This window comes from Callospermophilus lateralis, chromosome 11 (assembly GCF_048772815.1).
Source record: "Callospermophilus lateralis isolate mCalLat2 chromosome 11, mCalLat2.hap1, whole genome shotgun sequence".
NCBI classification, from domain to species: domain Eukaryota; kingdom Metazoa; phylum Chordata; class Mammalia; order Rodentia; family Sciuridae; genus Callospermophilus; species Callospermophilus lateralis.
The window spans coordinates 42,724,778-42,748,751 of NC_135315.1; the positions used below are offsets into that span (position 1 = coordinate 42,724,778).

A 23,974-nucleotide genomic window follows, 5' to 3' on the forward strand; every position below is an offset into this window, starting at 1 on the left:
TATTATCTGTTGGGAGTCGCCCCAGCTCCAAAGACTATTCTCCCCATCCCCCAGAAGAGCCGTCCAATGGTGAGCCCTGCTAACTCACATGATTCTTACCCACCAATCAGAACTTCCCCATCCCCGAAGAAGAGCCGTCCAATTGTGAGCCCTGCTGGTTCACATGATCCTTACCCACCAATCAGATTAGCCCTGCTGGCTCACATGATCCTTACCCACCAGTCAGAAAGCACCTCATGCCACCTGTTAAAACCATTCTGTCATAACTGTCAAACCACCCCTGGCTCTATAAATACGCAGAGCTGTTTCTCAATAAACGGGCATTTCCGACGACGAGCCTTATTCGTTCTTTAATTCTGTACATGGAATCATTTAGTATTTGTTCTTTTGTGACTAACATGTCCTGTAGCATGCATCATGTCCTTTTTAAGACTGAAAAATACTCCATTGTATGTGTATCTCATATCAATATATTAGCCTTTCTATCTGTACACACACTTACACCTCACATTTATATTCATATCATCTGTAAATGGATGCTTGGGTTGCTTCCAGCCCTTGGCTATTATGAATAATGTTGCTATGAATGTAAGATATTTCTTTTGCATCCTTACTTTTAGTTATTTCGGGTATATGCCCAGTAGTAGAATTGCTGGATCTGTTCTAAATATTTTGGTTTTATACTTTTTTGGAATCTAATTTATGGTGAATCATGTTTTTGTGATGATCATAATTTGTGGGTATGATAATATTGTTAGGATTATATCATGGTTCATCATTTTGATCTCTTAAAAACTCCTAATATTTCTTGCAGGTTTAATTTTATTAATCATTGTATAAAGTAACTTTAGGGCTAGCTTTCATGGGCTGTTGATTATACTTAAGTCTAATAATTGATTAGTCATACCTAGAACAAAAAAGTTCATTTATAGCATCATCTATAACATATAATATTGGTTTCTTTTATGAAAGTTTTTTCATTAGAGGAATATAATTTATTCTGTCTACCAGAGTATTCAAATTTAAAATTTAAAGTTCATAAAATAGGTTTTCTGAATTTAGTATTTTATAATATATTGTAGTACATTGTAAACTATATCATATAATTTATTTTAAATTTTTATTTTGACATTTCATCTAAACAGCATAAATCATGTTTCGATGTTTTATTGTATAAAACATTGAAAATATTTTGTGTATTTGGTTGTGTGCTTATGAAATAACATCAGAGATATGATATTAAATCTAGTATAAAACATTTCTTAAAGTTTTCTATTATACTACTTCCCTTGCCCTTAATTATATAGTCCTAATCAGCAGTAAAGCTTCAAAAAAAACCAAAACAAGAACAAAAAACAGATTCCTAGTTCCCATTTCATACCTACTAGACCTCTAGAATTTCTGCATATGGATCCAAGGCCTTATTTCTTTTGTTTGTTTGTTTTTGCAATTCTGGGAGTTGAACCTAGGGGCCTTATGTATTTTAGGCAAGCATTCTACCACTGAGGTATATTCCTAGCTATTTGAGACAGTTTCACTAAGTTGCTGGGGCTGGTCTCCAATTTGTGATTCTCCTGCATTAGCCTCCTGAATTGTTTTGATTAAAAGTATGTGTCACATGGGGCTGGGGCTAGGGCCCTGGGGCTCGGGCCCTGGGGCTCAGTGGTAGTGCACTTGCCTGGCACGTATAAAGTCAAGAGATGACCTGTATTTCCTGGTAGATATTAGTGAGGAAGGCTCTTCGCAAAATGTGTAGGAAAAGTTTTTCATACTGTTGCTTTTCTGTGAACTTGCCTATACAATAACTAATTCCACTAGCATTTTAGAATATGCGTTTAGGAACTTAAATTTCAGAGAAATTATTTCATTTGAATTAAGAACGAAAAGAATATTAACCCTAACCTTTAGAAGAAATAAGTCAGAAAACACAATAGATGAACTTTATGGTATGTAAATTTAAAAAGTGGGTGCTGGGGAGGGTCTGAGGCTGTAGCTCAGTGGTAAAGCACTTGCCTCACATGCATGAAGCACTGAGTTCGATCCTCAGCACCCCATAAAAATAAATAAAGATACTGTGTTCATCTACAACTAAAAAATATTCATAAAAAATATTTTTAAAAAGGGGGGGGGATGCTGGGGATGTGGCTTAGCGGTAGAGTGCTTTCCTAGCATGTGCAAGGCCGTGGGTTCTATCCTCAGCAGCGCATAAAAATAAATAAAATAAAGGTATTGTGTCCAACTACAACTGAAAAATAAAATTAAATTAAAAAGCAGGGGGGCTGGGGATGTGGCTCAAGCGGTAGCGCGCTCGCCTGGCATGCGTGCGGCCCGGGTTCGATCCTCAGCACCACATACAAACAAAGATGTTGTGTCCGCCAATAAATAAAAAAAATAAAAAATTAAAAAGCGGGGAGGTGAGTTTCACCTTGCTGCTGTCATTGGGTAATTGATGTGGTTGTAATTCTACAGTGATATATGCATAATACTGATTTTTCTTTTGGGGAAAAAAAATTACTAAATGTGTTACATAATTATCATCACATGCTTGATAGTGTTTGAACTACCACAAATGAAATAATTTTGTAAATTATGCAATTACATTGTAAACTATATCATATAATTTATTTTATTTTGACATTTCATCTAAACAGCATAAATCAAGCTTTTTTTCCTATAGCTTTCTTAGGAAAACAAACTGTTCATATCTTTTCCCTTATTTCTTTTTTCTCCCCACAGAAATGGCAAGATATTATTAAAGAAGTCAAATTTCTACAAAGAATAAAACATCCCAACAGTATAGAATACAAAGGCTGCTATTTACGTGAACACACAGCATGGGTTGGTATCTGTCCTGCTTGTTGTAATTTTCATTGGTTTTGGTTTAGAATGAATTAATTCTGAATGTCTTGAACTGATTGTGAAAAGGTATGAACAAACACCTGAAGTATTAGCAAAAGCAGCATTTTCTAGAACTCACAGACAATAAGAGATAATAGAACTTTTGCAAGTTTACTGCAGATTTTCTCCAGAATTCAGATGACTTCTATATATATGGTAAAGTTTTCTCTGATACTTTCAGTGATACCATGTAAACATTGTGAAAACAGTCCTGTTAATTTAAAAATAAAAGTAATGTATCCTAGCCTGGCGTGGTGGCTCATGCCTGTAACCCTAATAGCTCGAGAGGCTGAGATAGGAGAATTGCAAGTTCAAAGCCAGCCTCAGCAAAAGCGAGGTGCTTAGCAACTCAGTGAGACCCTGTCTCTAAATAAAATAAAAAATAGGGCTGGGGATGTGACTCAGTGGTTTAGTGCCTCTGAGTTCAATCCCTGGTGCCCCCCCCAAAAGTTAATGTATTGTAATTTTGGTGAAGTTCTGTGTGTCATGGTGAAATTTGAACGGATCTTGATTCTTTGGCTGAATAATACTAAAAGTATAGAATTGAAATATTTTGTTACAAGGAGTTTAATTTTGCCCTGTTACCATTGAGGTGGGATGATAATAATTCTATAGTGGTATAGGTATAATAAGTGAATCCTTTTTTTTTTTTTTTTTTAGCTGTAGATGAGCACACAATATCTTTGTTTATTGATTTTTTTTTTTTTTAAATGTGGTGCTGAGGCTCAAACCCAGTGCCTCACACATTCGAGGCAAGCGTTCTACACTGAGCTACAGCCCTAGCCCCTAATAACTGAATTTTTAAAGAGACATTAAATTTCTTTTAAATAAGAATTACCCCTCATTTTGAATAAGTAATAAGCTACAGATGAATATCATTTTAATATACTTAGATTTGTAATGTTTTGTACTTGTTTGTTGGTACAGGAAGTGAGGATTGAACCCAGAGGCACTTAACCACTGAGCCACATCCCCATTTTTTTTTATTTTTTGAGATAGGGCGTCAACTAAGTTGCTTAGGGCCTTGCTGAGTTGCTGAGGTTGGCCTCGAACTTGTGATCCTTCTGCCTCAGCCTCCCATGTCATTGGGTTTATAGGTGTGCACCATCACGCCCAACTTACATTTTTATTCAATTTGATTTTGGTGGTGGTGACTCCTAAAACTGAGTCCATGGTTAAAGAAAAAGCAGTAACATTGGGCAGGCTGACTCTATCCAAATTTGTCCATCTATAAAACAAGGAGGTAGTAGGACCTAATTAAATGTTTTCATGAGGATTAAAATGGTTAATATATTTAAAATACTTGGCACAGAGTGGTTCTCTCTCTTTTTTTTTTTTAAGAGAGAGAGAGAGAGAGAGAATTTTTTAATATTTATTTTTTAGTTCTCGGCGGACACAACATATTTGTTTGTAGGTAGTGCTGAGGATCGAACCCGGGCCGCACGCATGCCAGGCGAGCGCACTACTGCTTGAGCCACATCCCCAGCCCCTGTGTTTGGTTTTAAAAAATAAAATAATTTAGAATTGGGCTTGATGGTGCATGCATGTAGTCCCAGCTACTCTGGAGACTGAGGTGGGAGGAGGGCTGAGCCCAGGAGTTCCAAGACCAATCTGGGCAACATAGTAAGACCCAACTCAAAAAACAAAGAGACAAACTAAGTTGTCACCTAAGCTTTGTACATTTATTTCCAGATAATAGAGTTTCCTTTCTTATTTTTTTTTTTTTTAAGTTGACACAATACCTTTATTTTATTTACTTATTTTTATGTGGTGCTGAGTATTGAACCCAGTGCCTTACACGTGCTAGGCGAGTGCTCTATCACTGACCCACATCCCCAACAGAGTTTTCTACCTCCTACCAATAATCAATTTTGTTTTTGTAGTCTAATAGTAACAGAAGATCTATATTACTTTTTAATTTTACTTAGTAATTGCATATGAAATGCACAGCTTATAGAAGTGATTACATGTTGACATTATTAAAAGACAACTGTCTCCTCATTAGCTTAATTTAATATGCATTTAACAAACTGATAAATGTGTAACTATTTTTTTTTATTTCTATCCACTATTATTTATTTAAGTCTAAATAGACTATTTTATTTTTACCTTTATTTTGTTTATTTATTTTTATGTGGTGCAGAGGATTGAACCTAGGCCCTCGCACATGCTAGATGAGCGATCTGCTAAACCACAATCCCAGCCCCTATTTGTTTTAAATTCTTTTATTTTTTAAATACATAACAGCAGAATGCATCACAATTCTTTTTTTTTATTAATATTGATTTTTTAGTTGTAGGTGGACACAATATCTCTATTTTTATGTGGTGCTGAGGATTGAACCCAGTGCCTCACACGTGCTAGGTGAGCGCTCTACCACTGAGCTACAACCCCAGGCCCCATCACAATTCTTATTACACATATAGAACACAATTTTTCATATCTCTGTTTGTATATAAAGTATGTTCACACCAATTCATGTCTTCTTACATGTACTTTGTATAACTATTTTTTAAGGTAAACAGTACCTAGTTTGTTCTACTTCAAAGTATCCTTTGGACCTCTGGGCAAATTAGTTTTATCTCCACTGGAATAATTCTATATATTTTAATGTTTTTGTAATTTTTCTTCCTGTGTAGCTTGTAATGGAATATTGTTTAGGATCTGCTTCAGATTTATTAGAAGGTAGGTTTCCTTTGATTATTTTTTTTAAAAGCATTAACAGTTAAAATGATAGTTCAGTTAGAGATTATTTAAATAATGTTAATAACAAAATAAACAATAATTTCTAGAAAGAGTAAAATTCTTAACTCTCTCCAGGTTCTCAGTATGTTATATTATCCTTATAAATACTACATAGTGTATAAAATAAACAAGTTTTCATTTGTGAGTTTGCAAGCATTTTTCTGGATTCTTTGTCATTCAGCTTCCATTCAAAACAAAGATAAATGAGAATAAATGGAAAACTTCTTTTTTACTTTTGTTTTTTATAATAACAAATAATTTTTTAATATTTTTGACTATGGGGATATTGGCTGAGAATTATACTTCAATAGCTAGCACAACTGTATACCAGTTATAAAGTTAATAGACTGTTTTAGCATCATAAGACTTCTCTTATTAAATATCAGACTACCCATATATCAGATATATAAGTTTAATTTTTTAAACAAAAACTTCTGTGTAGTAATTATTTTCAAATGCATTTTTAATTTTAAGTTCACAAAAAGCCATTACAAGAAATGGAAATAGCAGCAATTACACATGGTGCTCTCCAGGGATTAGCCTACTTACATTCTCATACAATGATCCATAGGTAAGTGCTTTGAAAATTATCACAGTGATAAGCAATTGTCTTATTGGATTTATCAGCCATATAGTTTGGTTACCCTGATATGTTTGTTGGTTATAGCCAAATAGAATTGTATAAACTCATTTGTTGATTGTCCATGAATTAAAAATAACAGTACTACATTTGATCTCTCTGTTTAGGATAATTATTATCTCTGTCTCCTATACTACTGGCACTTCTAAAGTATATGTACTTAGTAGACTTAGAGTAGAAATTTAATTATAGAATCATTTAATTTGCAAATGGAAAAGATATTAGGGACCAGATAGTCTTTTTCTTTTTACAGGTGAAAAAAGCCAGTGCCCCAGTTTTTGACTATAATTTCCCAAAGTTTGCAAAAGCCAAATATATTAGAGATAGAACTTGGCAAATCTTTTGTCTTCTTAGTAACTGATACTGCTATATTTTTCCTGTTGATTTCATGACATGGACAAAGACTATGCTTTTGAGCATTAATCCTTGATAATAGATAGTAATTTTGAAATTAAACCACTTTATAATGCATTTTTGGCACTGTTATTGGTTTTGACAGTTTTAGGTAAAAAAAATAGTATTTTTAATTATTTGTTTGAACCAGGTAGTACATATTAGACTAGATAATAGGGTCACTGTGATTTAACAGATTATTATGTTTTTAGTAGAGAATAGTAAAGTTCAAAGGAAATGTACTTATTAGAACATGATTAACAAGAGTTAGAATTAGAACCGAAGATTTTTTATCGACTTAAAAGTAGTTCTCTGTGTACAAGATCTCAGTTCAGTCCCTTAGCATAAAGGAAGAAAGTACACTCCTCACTTAAAAAAAAAAAAAGTGAAAATAGATTTTTTTGCTATTATATGCACTGTGACAAGAGGAAGGAGAATAAATCCACTTAGTATTATATGTATTATAATATTCAGGAATGAATAAGTGCTTGGAAATTTAATTTCTCTTTTTAATTGTTGAAAGGTTAAGTGTATGTTCCCATGCCCATTGGAATGCAGTCCCATCATTTAATTATCCATAATTTTCTTAATTTGGATGGGTAGTATGTTTGCTGTTTCAAAAAGATAAATTTGAAAGTAAATTTGGGATCATTAATAATACACTATCCATATGTTTCAATTTTTATTTCACTTTGAGTTAGGAGAACTATATTGAAATTTGAAAAAGATATGAATAAACCTTCTTAAAAAAAGAAAAACAAGTTTGGAGAATAAAATTTTTTTATTCTTTTTTCCCTTTTTTTAAGCATAAGTGGGATACTCAGAAATCTTACACATTGTGAAGGGGTTATTAGCCAATTAAATTCTGTTTTGAAAAACCATTGTTTGTTTTTGATAAATAGACTCTATGTTCCAGTTACCTGTCTTGTCATTTTTAAACTGCTATTTATCTTCTCTTTTAGAAAAGTTACTATATTTTGAATTCTGTATTTTTTGTTATCTAATCTTGTTATCACAATTGTGAGTTATCCCAGCACTTATTTTTATTTCATTTTCTCCATTTTAAAAATTCTTAATTGATTTGTTTCATTTTAAACACAATGTAATGAAAAAAAGACGAATTAATTTTCTGTGTTCCTTAAACTCAGAGATATCAAAGCAGGAAATATCCTTCTGACAGAACCAGGCCAGGTGAAACTTGCTGATTTTGGATCTGCTTCCATGGCATCCCCTGCCAATTCTTTTGTTGGAACACCATATTGGTAAGAATGTTTCTATCTGTATTGATTCTCATAGATGTCATTTTGGACATTTTTACTTTGAGTATTATACTTAATTTTAGAGTACTGCCCTTTTTATGTTTTTGTTTGTTTTTTCATCTATGCCATATTTGCTTTCCTATTACTATCTTTATCAAATATTGGGTATGGGAGTGAAAAAAGTGAATAAAATTCAAGTGGAGTAGGAGGTGGATATGCTAAATGGTAAATTGTATGGTTTCTTTAAATTTAAGACAGAGTATTTAAAGTCTGGTAACTGCTGGATGCAATGACTCACATCTGTAATTCCAGCCCCTTGGGAGGCTGAAGCAGGAGGATCACAAGTTCAAAGCCGGCTTCAGCAACTTAATAAGACTTTGTCTCAAAAATAAAATACAAAAAAGGGCTGGGGATGTGGCTAAGTGGTTAAACAATCCGGGGTTTAATCCCCCAGTAACAACAATAACAACAACAACAAAGACTGGTAGCTGATTTGGAATTTTGACTCAGATTTGTTTTGTTTTGACTCATTAGCATGGAGGATTTCAGATATATATGTAAAAGTAGACAAAAGTATGATGATTTTTTAATTTTTTTTAGTTGTAGATGTACACAAACTTTAATTTTGTTTATTTATTTTTATGTGATGCTGAGGATTGAACCCAGTGTCTCACACTTATTAGACAAGTGCTCTACCACTGAGCCACAGTCCCAGACCCTGATTTTTTTTTTTTAATATACCAATTACCAAACAAACATTACCTATTCTGCTTTGTGTACTCCCATTTCTTCCCATCCCAGTTATTTTTAAGGAAATCCTAGACATCACCTAATTTCTTCTGTAAATAATGCAGAATGTATCTGTCAGCAAAAGTTTCAAGGGAGGAACTGTGGTTATTAGCTCAGTGGTTGAGCGCTTGCCTCCCATGTGTGAGGCACTGTGTTCGATCTTCAGTACCATATTTTAAAAATAAATAAATAAAAATATTGTGTCCATCTACAACTAAAAAAATGTTGTAAAAAAAAGTTTGAAGGGAATAATTTTCAGATCTTTAACTTCCATATGTATCCTTTTTATATTCATTGCATCTTCTTTCTTGCCTGCCTTTTAAATCATTCGTTTCCTACTTTATAATGGAAAAACTTCTTACCTATTTTGTATATTATAATGATGCATTGCTCTGGGGTGTAAAAACCTCAGAGGCATACTGGAAAGACATTTTGAGAATGTTGGGCGTCTATGAGAAATACTGAAGAGTCAGGACATACACTAATGACAAAGCCCTCACTCTTTCTAGTTGTCTTTTTTCTTTTCTTTTACTTGACATTTTCTTTCTTTCCAATAACTTATTTCCCCTCTGTCCATCCTTTCCTTTCTTCCCTTCTAGTATGGAATTTGGGACCTGAGATGATGATTATGGGAATACATAAAAATTTTTTTAAAAATTAATATATGCCTTATACATACTAGGCAAGTGCTCTGCCACTGAGCTACAGCCCCAGTTTAAAATGTTTAAATTGCATCAAAAAATGAAGTTGGACCTCTTTATGACAGAAAGTGATTCTGATTTGTCTAATTGATATGATCTTCAGGTTAGCTTTGCTAATTAGGTTTTATGGCAATTTTTTATGTGTGAGAGTGTGTGTGTGTGTGTGTTCGTTCTGGGATTAGAACCTAGGGGTACTCTGAGTCCCAACTCTTTTTTGTTCTTTATTTTGAGATAGGGTCTTGCTAAGTTGCCCAGGCTGGCCTTGAATTTGCGATCTTCTTTCCTCATACTGCTGAACAGTGTGGATTACAGGCACGTGCCACCACTCCCAGCTGTATATGACAGTGTTTTTAATGAATTAACTAAACCAATTCTGCAACTTCAAGTTTTAAGTATCTTTAAAGCTCACCTATAATATACAATATTTGTATACAATGAAATTTATAAAATGTAAATATCAACCCCAAAATGTACAATGGGATGAAAAAAATTTTTATAAATTCTAGGAGGCAAATACATTAAAAAATTTGAAAACCACTGCTTGTATAGGATGTTAGTCTATACTATATAGAATCCTCATCCTCTGTTTAGTGAGTTTTCTGAGTCAATAATACTTCTTAACAATTCCCCATTTTATAAATTGGTGATGAGTATTTGATGATAATGAGGGTCTGAATTGTCCTTCAATAAAAAAATATAAAAATTACTCTTGAAATTTGATTGATTTAGAAATTTCCTAAACTTAATTAAATATTTTAAAGAAAACTCATTAAATACCCAGTTATTGATAATGGAAAGTTTACTTTATTAAGATACTTGTTAATTTTTATATAGTGTATTTGGAATATAAGAATGTGGTGTTTATACTGTTAGACACACACATACTGGGGATGGCTGTCCATCTTACTCAAGTATTTAGTAACTCTTTTACGTGTTCATCTGTGCTTAACACCAAATACAAAAGAAGTGTTAAGTATATTAGACTTAGCCATGTGTGGTAGTAGATGTCTATAATCCCAGTGACTCAGGAGGCTGAGGCAGGAGGATCACAAATTCAAGGCCAGCTACAACTTAGTGAGACCCTAAGCAACTTTACAAGATCCTATCTAAAAAACAAAAAGGCTGGGGAGTTAGAGTGTACCTGGGTTCAATCCATAATACCGCATACGTAGACACACAAAAGAATGTTAGATTCTAGTTGTAGACATGAATTGGTTTTCATTTTAAAACTTAAAAACACATAAGAGAGAGGTTCTCAAAATGGCGGATGGAGGAAGTTGTTTTTGTGGCTGCTCCATGGAGTAAAACCAAGAAAGCATGCAGGTAGACTCTCAGTCAGGTGGGTTAACAGAAAGAAGCGGGGGACTTTACTGATATTTAAACTGGATATTCAAAGCAGATCGGGGACTCAGGAGGTTGGATATAATAAAATAAGGAAGAAATCCCCAGCAGCACAGCCTCAGCAGGGCTGGAAGTACCAGCCAGATCAGTTCTTCTGTGAGCATAGCAGAAAGATAAGGGAATTAAAGAAACCTGCATTTTTGGGAGGCCTGAAGCTGTCTGAAGCTAGGTATGGAGTGTTTAAAGATCAAGGACACTGCCTAGCAAACCTGAAAGATGCACTGTACAATATCTGTATGTGGGGATAGAAGCTGCCATCTCTCCAGGAGGTATACAGAGGACTAAGGAAGGAACCATTTTGCAGCTGAGGGGACCAATTCCTGGCAAACCTGAATTTGTCCTGAAATACAGGCCCAGTAAATACACACTGCAAGACATAGAGTATCTTTAAGTGACCAGGAGAAAATCAAACGTGGAGAGAGGTTTTCACACGGGACAATTGGTCACGGAAACCCACTTGGCTCTACCTGTCCCCCTCCAGTCTTACTACTTGCAGGACCAGCTAGGAGAGATGCATCTGACTGGGACCTCAGAAAGGCAGGGACAGGAGAGATTGTTTAGAGACTGAACCCGAAATGTGGAGTCCACAGATGACATAGGGGATTAAGAATTGGCTCCCCCACGACACAAGTGGAACTCTGAGAGCCCTGAGGTATAGTCTCCCAGTGTGGACCAGCAAGTACTGGGCACTGGAGGTGCACTGATTAAAATCTCCAGACCAATTGGTATTTGGGGAAGAGCCTGAAGCCAACCTAAGCGTAAACCCTGCCTCCAGGAATTCCACCTATCTTTTTCACTCCAGCAATCTAGAGGGTGAAGAATCATGCTCCAGACAACCCCACCTAAAACTGATGAGAAGAGAAACTGAGAATTTTTTGAACTCCAAAGGAAAGAATTCTTTTTTCATCAAGATCTTTTTTTTTCTTTTATTCTTTTTCTCTGTTTAATTGTGACCTTAATGGTACATGGACATTCATACATTCATATTTGTTTTTTCCTCTCATTTCTGGCATTTTTGAAGCCAGAAACGAATGGGTGTTTGATTAGCATATTTTAATTTTATATTGTTTTATTTTTAATTTTTACTTTATGTATATATATTTTTTCTCCTACCTATTTCCCTTGATTCTCTTTTCTTCTGCTAACAGCCAATCTGTATTGCTCTCTTTTTTTTACTCTTTACTACTTCTCTCCTCTTTCCTCTTAATTATTATATCCTGTATTACTTCTGTTCTCTATCCACCATTTGGAATTTTAAACCCTTTTGCAAACTTGCTGTTTTTGTAGGCAGTAACTGATCATATAATTTCTGTTTGTTGTGATAATTGACATTGTAGACATCATTGTAGGAACTATTTGATTTAATGCTGCATATATTTTTTTGGGTGGTTGTTATTATTTGTTTCCCCTTAAATAGTGAAGTACTGGAAACCTTCAGGGACACAAGGGTCCACTACCTCAGATCCATACTGTTAAATGATAAAACACACAAACAACATGAAAAACAAGAGAACAAATTGCCCCAAACAAATCAAGGTACTCCAATAACAGAATCCAGCAACACCACAGTGTAAGAAATGTCAGAGAAGGAGTTTAGAATGTACATGGTTAAACTGATCTGCAAAGTAAAGGACAATATAAGAAATAAAACCAAGGGGCTGGAGTTCGGTGGAAAAGCGCTTGCCTAGCATGTGTGAGGCACTGGGTTCGATTCTTATCACCACATATAAATAATTTAATAAAATAAAGGTCCATCAACATCTAAAAAAAAAAATAAAAAAGGAAATGAAATCAGATAGAAAATGGATGAAGTAGAAGATCACTTCAATGAAGAGTCCAGAGATTCTGGAAAAATAAAAAACGTAGAAGTTCTCAAAAATGAAGGAAACAATAAACCAAAGGAAAAATTCCATAGAAAGCATCACCAATAGTCTAAATCACTTGAAGACAGAACCTCAGGCAATGAAGACAATGTATATAATCTTGAAAATAGAGTTGACCATGGAGAGAAGATGACAAACCCGAGGAATGCACAGCCTTTTCAATGAAATAATATAAGAAAATCCCCAAGCCTAAAGAATGAAATGGAAAGTCAGATACAGGAGACTTACAGGACCCCCAACGTATGATTACAACAGACCCACACCAAGACACATTATAATGAATATGCCTAACATACAGAATAAGGATAGAATTTTTAATGTGAGAGAAAATTATCAGATTATATATAGGGGGAAACCAATTTGGATCTCAGCTAATTTCTCAGCCCAGACCATCAAAGCTAGGAGATCCTGGAATAACATATACCCAGCTCTGAAAGTCAATGGCTGCCTACCAAGAATTGTATATCTAGTAAAATTAAGTTTTAGATTTGAAGATGAAATAAAAACCTTCCATGATAAACAGAAGTTAAATAATTTGCAAATAGAAATTCTGTATTACAGAACATTCTCAACAAAATATTCCATGAAGATGAAATGAAAAAAAAAAAAAGTGAAAACCAGCAAAAGGAAGAATTACACTAAAGGAATACTTAATGATAGGATGAACTAATTCAAAGTAAAAAAGTAAAAACTAGAAATAAACCCAAATGACTAGGAATACAAATCATATCTCAGTATGAACATTCATTAATGTTGGCCTAAACTCATAAATCAAAAGACTCAGACTGGCAAATGGGATTAAGAAACAAGACCCTACAATATGCTGTCTCCAGGAGACTCAGCTCATTGGCAAAGACATTCACAGACTGAAGGTGAAAGGATGGGGAAAAAACGTATAACTCACATGGATCACATAAACAAGCAGTCCATTTATATCAGATAAAATGAACTCTAAGCCAAAGTTATAATGGATAAAGAAGACCATTTTATACTGCTTAAGGCAACCATACATCAACAAGGCAACAATTGGAAATATGTGTGCCCCAAACAATGGAACATCTACAGACATCAAACCCTTCTCAACTTCAAAAATAGACCACAACAAGATAATACAGGGACAATGTCACCTGCCTCTGTCACCACGGGGTAGATCCTCCAAACAAAAAGTAAATAATGAAGCAAAAAATATATAGACTTGACAGACGTAAATATAAAATTCATCCATCAATGACTAAATATACTTTCTTCTCAGCAGCACATGGATCCTTCTCTAATATAGACCCATGTGATGTAAGCTATCACATATTGGCATACAATTGTAATATTGCCTTATTATATTTTCATCATCTGTAGAGTTATTTTGATTGCTCCCTTTCCATTGATATTAATTTTTGTGTTCTTGCTTTTTTCTCAATTAAATTTAAGTTTATTTTTAATCAAATTTTGGCTCTATGATTTATTCTCTATTTTACATATTTCTGCTCCTACTCTTATTTCTTTCTTCCTGCTTCATCATTTGAAAATAATTTGATTGTTATTCTAGCTTCTTTCTGAAACAAGTACTTTAAAGGTTCATCTGCGTATTGTTCCATCCCAGAGATCCTGATATTTTAAGCTTTTATTATCACATAATAAATGTGATAATTTTATTTACTTTCATGTGCTTTCTTCCTTGACCCCTGAGATATTTATAAGTGTGCCATTTAATTTTGAAATAATTGACACCTCGGTGGGATTCTATATGTTAAGATGATTGGTTTCTAATGTAATAAATCATACAGGAAACAGTATGCATGATTCAAATTTTAAAAAGAGTAATGGAAGTACTTTTTGTATTGACTGTATTGGTTACATATGTGTCAAAACTGATCAAATTGCATACTTCAAATATGTGCATTTCATTGTACTTCAATTTTACCTCAATAAAGCTATAGGGGAAAAAAGACAATAAAAAAAGATACACATAAAATTAATTTTGAGGTTGTTGGAGCCACTTTTATCATGAAACAGTATTTGAAAGAGTCACAAACTGTGATTATTCAGTCTTGGTAATTATGGCAGATACTTCTCAAATAAATGAAATGCGGTTGCATTTTAAGAAAAACAACCTACAATATTTGTTGCTAGTGATAAAATTTAATCTTTAAAGCAAGAATTAGACTTTTTAAATGAAATCTTGAGACCAAGTGTTTGAGAACCACTGACCTAAAAGATATGCAATATTGGAATCTGCAGACTTGCACAGATGCAGAGACAGCCCTGCTCTGCAAAATTGTCCTTTTGGGATGCTGTTATATGGTCACGACAGACAGTGGGAGTGAATCTCACTTTATATTCATTGCTAAATATTTACCTTACAACCTCTAGGGTGACTGTTTCCCATTATAAAAATTCTTATGTCCACATATTGGTTGGAATTTAAACCAATGTACTCTATGTAAATCTTCCTTATATTCTCAAACAATAATATATGTTTTTGTTAAAACTGTATATGAACATTTTGTTTTTAGGATGGCCCCAGAAGTAATTTTAGCCATGGATGAAGGACAATACGATGGCAAAGTTGATGTATGGTCTCTTGGAATAACATGTATTGAACTTGGTAAGCATTGTTCTTCATTACTGTGGATTAAATTTTGATTAATGTTTACTTCAATTACTATACCAAGTTTTAGGTTTTTATCAGGTGCTAAATCTATTAAAGTTTTTACTAAATATTAAAGATTTGGTTATCTGGTAATTTTTATGTATATAAGTTAGAAATATTTGCTATTAAATTAGGTCTAAAATAATTTTCCCTCTATTCCTAACAGTATGAATATTTCTTAAACATCTAGAATGTGCCCATTCATTACTAGATTTATCATCCAAAGAAGGTTTCTGAAGCATTTGCAGATGACTTACCCTTTCCTAGTGTAGTTATTACTTTGCATTAAGTATGAAAATTAGCTGTCAGGCTGTGTACTATATTGTAGCAGTTCTTTTTGTTTTGTTTTCTAAAGATATTGAGACAGACTGTATTCAAGGGGTACTATGGAAATGGGTATAGAAACCATCGTGATGGTGTTTTGCAATTGGGGAAAGAGATTAGAATCAACTCCCTATAACAGTTTGATTTTATACACACATTTGTTCTGTTATTTTTAAGTAGAACTATGCTTAAAGCAATGGACCAGGATAATTACTAACATTGCCACTGGAAGTAAGCCAAATAGGTGTCTGAATTGTTATTGAGTTTATTTATTTTTTTTTTTTTTTGGGAGGGAGAGAGAATTCTTTAAATATTTATTTTTTAGTACTTGGCGAACACAGCATCTTTGTTTGTACGTGGTGCTAGGATCGAACCCGGGCCGCACGCATGCCAGGCGAGCGCGCTACCACTTGAGCCACATCCCCAGCCTGTTATTGAGTTTATTGTCAGCACTAGTTTCCATGCAAATACAGAGCTACTTTTTCCATTGAGAGGTATTAATCATAAGGGGAAAATGTCAAAATTTGAACCCATTTATCTTCACCCTTATAATTATTCTCCTATGTAAGAATAAATAATATGAACCTTTTCTCTGGAATAACCCCTCCCCCCCTTTTTAATTGGATTGTATTTTCTGAGATTTACTTTCTAGACCTTCTTTTTCTACCTCAGTTTCATTATTCTTACTTTGGGTGATATTTTGTAATCCACATATATGGAGAGAGAGATTTTATAAATAGGCTCACAAAATAATATAGAATAGGATCTTTAACTTTTTAAAAAATAGATGTGGTTTAAGTCAAATTTAGGTTTAGTACTAGTTTATAAGAATTTGAGATAGAAAATGTCAGTCTAATCTGCCAAGTCAAAGACCTTAATAGTTGTCATAGATATAGATTATATCTTTCTTTTATTTATTCATAATTTCTTCAGTAACCTTTTTTTTTCCTGGACTACTCAATAGTAAAGCCATTGGTCAGGGTAGATAGGTGTCCATGCCAGATGATAGGCTGTGGTAAGTCGGGGGTGGGTTTCAGAGTCAAATTAGTAGAATAAAGAGATCCTATAACCTGGTTTATAGAGATGTTTAGTGTGTATTGTATATATGTCTTTCTTTCTTTCTTTCTTTCTTTTTTTTTTTTTTTTTTGTTGGTACTAGGGATTGAACCCAAGGGCACTTAACCACTGAGCTACATCCCAACCCATTTTTATATTTTATTTAGATATAGGGTTTCACTGAGTTGCTTAGGGCTCACTAAATTGCTGAGACTGGCTTTGAACTTGTGAACCTTTTGCCTTAGCCTCACAAGCCTCTGGTATTACAGGCGTGTACCACAGTGCCTGGCTTTTATTTCCTAACTATGACTATTGAGAGCTTGAGAGCAATGACAGCACAGTAGCAGTGAGCATACCTAATACTAACCTTTTTTGGGAAAACAGCTGATCTAGAATTTGGGGTACAAAAGTACAAGCTGATTCTGGGATATCTTGGTATACCAGAATAACAACAACAGCAACAACAAAGATCAAACAGTAAATAGATCCTATCCAAAAGACAAAAGAAGCCACCTTAAAAAAAGGTTCCTACTACTCAAATATGAGACAGTATGGACATCATCATCATCATCTCATCATAAATGAGAGAATATAATTTTACTTTTTGTTTTGGTCCTGAGGATTGAAACCAGAGGTACTCTACCACTGAGTCACATCCCAGCCCTTTCATTTTTTATTTTGAGACAGGGTTTCACTGAACTGCTTAGTGCCTCACGAAATTGCTCAAGTTCTCCTTGAATTTGTGATCCTCCTGCCTCATCCCCGAGTCATTGGGATCACAGGCACATGCTGTTGGTCCCCGGCTGTTTTTTGGTACTGAGGATTAAATCCAGACTCACTTTACCACTGAGCTATGTCCCCTGTACTTTTTACTTTTATTTTGAAACAAGGTGTCACTGCATTGCTTACGGCATCACAAAGTTGCCAAGTTTGCCTCAAATTTGGTTGTCTTTTCTCATCTTCCTAATTTGAGTAATTTATTAAATAAAATAGAAATGTATGAATCTTTAAATAAATAAATGGGAGATTTATAGGAAACAGGATATTTATTAAATAAATTCAAAATACCTTCTTAGAAAATGCTTACTAAGTACACAGGAGAAAAGAGAAGCTAACTTGAAGCCTGGCAGAGATGGTCTTCACCAAGTCATCAAAGTGAACACCATCATTAAGGAGACCACTTGAAATCATGTGTTTCTCATAGAGTACCATAAGCAAAATATACCATTACTTTAAAATATTCCTTCCAAGATGTGTGATCCAAATCTAATAATGGGAAAAGATAAATCCAAACTGAGGGCCATTCAAGAGTCCTTTTACTTCCAAATTGTAAAAGTGGTGACTTCAACTTTGATCTTAAGAAACTGGAGGGCTGGAATTGTGGCTCAGTGGTAAAGTGCTCGCCTAGCACAGGCGGGGCCCGAGTTCGATCCTCAGCACCACATAAAAATAAAGGCATTTCTACACCTAAGAAAATATATATATATATAAAAGAAAGAAACTGGAAAAAGCAAATTGAGTCTGAAACAAGCAGAAGAAAGGGAAGAACAAAGATCAAACCAGAAATCAGTTTATAGAAAACAAAATAATAGAGAAAACCAGCAAAATAAAAAACTGGTTCTTTGAGGATCAATAAAATTGGTAAACATATTGGATATTGATTCGGAACAAAAGAGAAAACCAAAATTTTCCAGTTGCAGTGAAGATTTTATAAATATTATGGATTTTATGAATATTAAAGGGTAATAAGGAAATATGAACAATTTTCTGTCTATAAGTTTGACAACTTGACAATGGAAGGAAATTACTTAAAGGACACAAGCTATCAGAGTTCACTTTTGCTACCTAGGACATAGAATGAAACTTGCAGGGGGTTTGAAGGATAGATAAGAATCATCAGTGTTATATAAGCCTATTTGAATGGATATAGTATGGTTCTTCAGGAAAATGTTCTTGTTGACAGGAAATGTATACTTAAATATTTCAAAATGGTGGAGCATCATATCAGAAATTTATTTTCACTTGATTCACTTGAAAAAGTTATTTGTACTTTCCTTGCAATTGTTTAATAGATTTAAGATTGTTTCAAAAGAAGAAGCTTAAAGAAAAGGAAAAAAAAATTGAACAATACTTGAGTTCCCCTTTAACACATATATTTTAATAGGAAAGTTTCCTTTATTTTACAGCGGAAAGGAAGCCTCCTTTATTTAATATGAATGCAATGAGTGCCTTATATCACATAGCCCAAAATGAATCCCCTACACTACAGTCTAATGAATGGTGAGTATTACTAAGAGATACTGTGTGATATTGTATAAATGAAATGCTTTTTACATAATTTGTTATCACAATGGCAATTTTTTTTAGGTAAATTATGTTACTTAAGAGATATTAAAATGGGTTTATTTTACCCTTATGTTTATATGTTGTCCTATCTGCATTTCATAGCATATATATATATGAAATTCAGGTCAGAAGGAAAGGATAGATTGTTACATGATGTAAAAAATATTGATTTTTTAGAACTTCGAGAATATTATATAAAAGTTTTTAAACATTAATATTTTAAACTGAACATATGTATAGATGATTGCAACCTATATTTGATCAAGGAATGGGTTATAATTTATATATTATAAAACTGTAGGTAAAATGATTTGACTTCATCAAAATTGCCAGATAATTGAAAACTTTGGGATCATTCTAGTTATAATTGAGATATTATTCAGATTTCTCTAATGATCCTTCTACTGCATCCTTTATTTGATAAAATTAAGTTCATTCACATAAAGAAGGTTTTTTTTTTAATCCTTGGTAAAAAATTATACCAGAAGAGCCATGCATGGTGGCTCAGACCTATAATCTCAGTGACTTGGGATTCTGAGGCAGGAGGATCACAAGTTCAACCCAGCCTCAGCAATTTAGCGAGGTCTGAGCATCTTAATCAGACCTTACCTCAAAATAAAAAAATAAATAGGGGTGGAGATGTGTCTCGGTGGTCAACTGTCTCTGAGTTCAATCCCTGGTACGAAACAACAACAGCAATAAAACAGAATTTTTTTCTCACCATTCTGAAGTTCACAACAAAGACTACTAGCAGGTTAGTGCTCAGTCTCTGCTTCCAAGAAGGTGCCTGGAACCCTGCATCCTCAGGAGGGAAGGACTGTTGAGTACTCTTAGGCCAAAGAACAGGAGAGAGTAAAGCTGTCCTTGCATCCCATTTTATTTTGCCATTAATCTGTTCGTGTGGGCAAAGTCCTCATTACCTAAACACCTCTTATTAGGCCCCGTCTACCAAAACTGTTGCATTGGGAATTAAATTTCATCTTGAGTTTTGCTGAGGAAAAAAATATTCAAACCATAGCATGACATATGTAAGTTATAAATATATTGAACACAAACTGTGCTTGTACTGTGTTTGAGACTTTGGGGATTTATAAAAGAAAGCATTCTTGCCTACAATGAACTTAAAAATCTTATTTGAATTTTGGAGGCAAACATTGATGGCATAATTATTATTTATTGGGATTATAGGCATGTACGTAAAATAAAATATGTAATCACTGAACTCTAATGAATAACACCATATAATAATATGATACAGATTTTTTTCTTAGCCATTTGTTCAAGGTCATCAAATAACTCAGGTATAAAAAGTTCTTTCTCCAGAATAGGTCGAGTGATGTTCTAAAACATATTATATAAAGAAAGATCTAAGGGACTAATTTTAAAAAGTGCCTTAGAGAAAAGGAAAAAGAAAAAGAAAGTGGGAAGGAATACAATGTTGTATTTCAATGGGAAAAAAAAAAAAAGCAGAAGGACTAAGGCTTTCTTATCTGGCCTCAATATAGAATTGAGTTGAGATAGCTCAAAATGTGAAAGCAGGAGGAATTTGTTTTTTAGTGCTGGAAGTTGAACCCAGGCCTCATCAATGCTAAGCACACTCTACCACTGAATTAAATAACACCCCCAGTCCCAAAATATCAAAAAAAAAAAAAAAAAAAAAAATCTATGCAAGTAAGGGCTGGAGGTTGTGACTCGGTGGTAGATCCCTTGCCTAGCATATGTGGGGTACTGGGTTCAATCCTCAGCACCACATAAAAAAATAAATAAATAAAGATATTGTGTCCATCTATAACTAAAAAAAAATTGTGCAAGTTTATCTTTGGAAAATGGTTAAGACTTATTCGTTGCTTTAGGTAGCTTTTCATAGAGGTATGAAAGTGTATAGTCCCTGCTTTTTTTAATTATTACTATTCCTTTTCCATTCCTTCTCCCACCTTATACTCCCTTAATATTTGATGTGTTTTTTAAGAAAATAGCAATATGTTCACTTGATACTTTCCTTTACAATAGGTCTGATTATTTTCGCAACTTTGTAGATTCTTGCCTCCAGAAAATCCCTCAAGATCGTCCAACATCAGAGGAACTTTTAAAGGTCAGTTCTGTAATGCTATAAATCTGTATTTACCTTTGACAAATGATAATAAAGAATGTGTTTTATTTTTCTTTGATTTTGAAGCTGGATTAAGTACATTATACTAGTTTGTATAGAAAAAAAATTTTTTTTTGACAGTGTTTGGGATTAAATCCAAGGCCTCATGCATGCTAGGCAAGCACTCTACTACTGGAGATGAACCCCAACCCATAATATACTAAATTTTTATATTGTTTTCTCTGGATTTTTTTTTTAAATAGTCCGGGGAATGAAACCCAGAAACCCAGAGCCTCCCTCTGGTACTGGGGATGGAACCTAGGGGCCTTGCAGATGGAAGGCAAGCACCCTACCGCTGAGCAGCAGCATCCCCAGCTCTTTTTAGTTTTTAGTTTGAGATAGGGTCTTGCTAAGTTGCTCAGGCCAGTCTCCAACTCAGAATCTTTTTGCCTCAGCCTCCTAAGTAACCGGGATTATAGGCATGTACTATCATGCTTAGCTTTAACCCATGTAAATTTTAATGAATGTGGAGCAAAATCTTGTTTCAAATTGGTAAAACAGAATAATTTTAGATCTAATTTTTTATCTACCATGCTTTATATGTTGATCTGTTCCATATTAATACATAAAAATAAGTATGCTATGATATATTTAGGTAAATACTATAAGAGAAAAAGAAACTGTTAAAAATAGATGCAATATTTTTGTTCCTGCTGGGCATGTTTGTGCATACCTGTAGTTCAGCTATTCCAGATTCTGAGGCCAGTTGACCATTTGAGCCTGAGTTCAAGTCAGACTGGACAACATATAGTGAGACCCTGTGGCCCAGCGGTAGAATGCTAGCAATTGCAGAACAGTCAAACTTAAAAATATAAAATTTAACACTTGATATTTTTGGTCTCAAAGAAAGAAAACCCAAAAGCCAAAATATTTCTTTTTTATGGAATTTTGTTGTTCTCATTTAGCAATGAATATATTTTTTAAAATACTTTTTAGTTGTAGATTGACACAATACCTTTATTTTATTTATTTATTTTTATGTGGTGCTTAGGATTAAACCCAATGCCTCACATATACTAGGTAAATGCTCTACCACGGAGCTACAATCCCAGCCCAGCAATGAGTATATTTTTAAAATTAAGACTTACATGAGTTTTTAACAGGCTTGGTTGCCTAATTTAAGTATGTCATTCATATGCTTTTTGGTCTCAAAAATTACTGCATTATTAATACCAATAATGGTAATGTTGAATTTAATATTAATCTTTTTTTAAAAAAAGAATTTTTTTTTTTTAAGAGAGAGAGAGAGAGAGAAATTTATTTATTTATTTTTAGTTTTCGGCGGACACAAAATCTTTGTATGTGGTGCTGAGGATCGAACCCGGGCTGCATACATGCCAGGCGAGCACGCTGCCGTTTGAGCCACATCCCCAGCCCTAATGGGATTCTTAAAACATCTATATTAGGCAATATATTAGATCACTCTTTGTGACCTAAGGAATCTATTTGATTTTTCACAAGATTTAAATAAGCTAATTTTATATCAGTGTTTCAGAAATTCTAAGAATTCAATTTATTCTCACTGATATACATCACCTAATTTAAAGCTACAAAGAAACTTAAAAGATCATAGATAGCTAGCTCAATGGCAAGGCACTTGCCTGGCATGCATGAAGTCCTGGGTTCAGTCACTAGCAATGCAAATAAATAAATAGATAGATAGATAGATTGATTGATTGATTATATGTTTGGTAATATTTGCAGCCACAGTATATAAAAGAACAGTATAACAATTTCAGTAATACTTGAGGAATTCCATGCCATGAGCTTACTCATGGTCTGGGAAATGAAATCCTGAATAAATAGGTACTCAAGAATATCAACAAAAACTAAAATATCTAGCAATTATGTTAGTAAAACGTAAGACAAGGTTGAGAATATAACTCTGTGATGGAGTACATCATAGCATATGCAAGGCCCCAGTACCACCAAAGAAAAGAAAGAGTGGGCAGAGGTTGTGGCTCAGTGGTAGAGCGCTTGCCTACACGTTGACGTGTGAGGCACTGGGTTTGATCCTCACCATCACATGAATGAATAAATAAATAAATAAGTAAAATAAAATAAAGTTATTTAAAAAAAAAAAGAAAAGTACAATCTATGTACTTTAAAAAAAAATCAGGGCTGGAGCTGTGGCTCAGTGGTAGAATGCTGCTCACAATTGCAAAAAGGTCAAACTTAAAAATATAAAATTTAACACTTGATATTTTTGTTCAGATCTGTGGTGCATGCCCATAATCCCAGTGACTGAGGAGGCTGAGTCAAGGGCTTTGATTTGACAGTTCTTATTGTTTGTACCCTTTGATAATTTCAACTCTGTTTTTCAGTTGACCAACAAAAAATTATGTTCTAGGGTTTTATAAAACATACAAGATTATGGAGTAGAGGGATACAGAAGAATGAAGGAACTTTGGTTTGTGTAGAAGGGAGTCAGGGAGGGATAGCATTGTGGGGATGGGAAGGACAATAGAAAGAGTCAGACATTATTACCCTATTATATGATTACTCTAGTGGAGTGACTCTGAACCATGTACAGCCAGAGGAATGAAAAGTTGTGCTCCATTTGTGTACTCAATGTCAAAATGTATTCTACTGTAAAATAAATAAATAAATAAATTGAAACATACAAGATTGGTAATGTAGGTACAGAGTATATATATATGTAAGTGATTATTTTGTAAATATCAGAAATTGTAATAGTATAGATATGTATCATATATCAGAATGGTAACTCTAAAGTATGAGA

The 23,974-nt window shown here is 33.9% G+C and overlaps 1 protein-coding gene across 1 annotated transcript in view; it reads left to right on the forward strand.

Annotated features, from left to right (window-relative positions):
- Positions 1-23,974, forward strand: part of Taok1 (TAO kinase 1) — a 133,443-nt gene that overhangs the window by 64,831 nt on the left and 44,638 nt on the right. Inside the window, exons 4-10 of the mRNA XM_076869280.1 lie at positions 2,737-2,838; positions 5,538-5,583; positions 6,118-6,214; positions 7,825-7,938; positions 15,220-15,311; positions 18,923-19,016; positions 21,093-21,174. Coding sequence (XP_076725395.1) covers positions 2,737-2,838; positions 5,538-5,583; positions 6,118-6,214; positions 7,825-7,938; positions 15,220-15,311; positions 18,923-19,016; positions 21,093-21,174 — 627 coding nt within the window. The remainder of the gene's footprint in view (positions 1-2,736; positions 2,839-5,537; positions 5,584-6,117; positions 6,215-7,824; positions 7,939-15,219; positions 15,312-18,922; positions 19,017-21,092; positions 21,175-23,974) is intronic.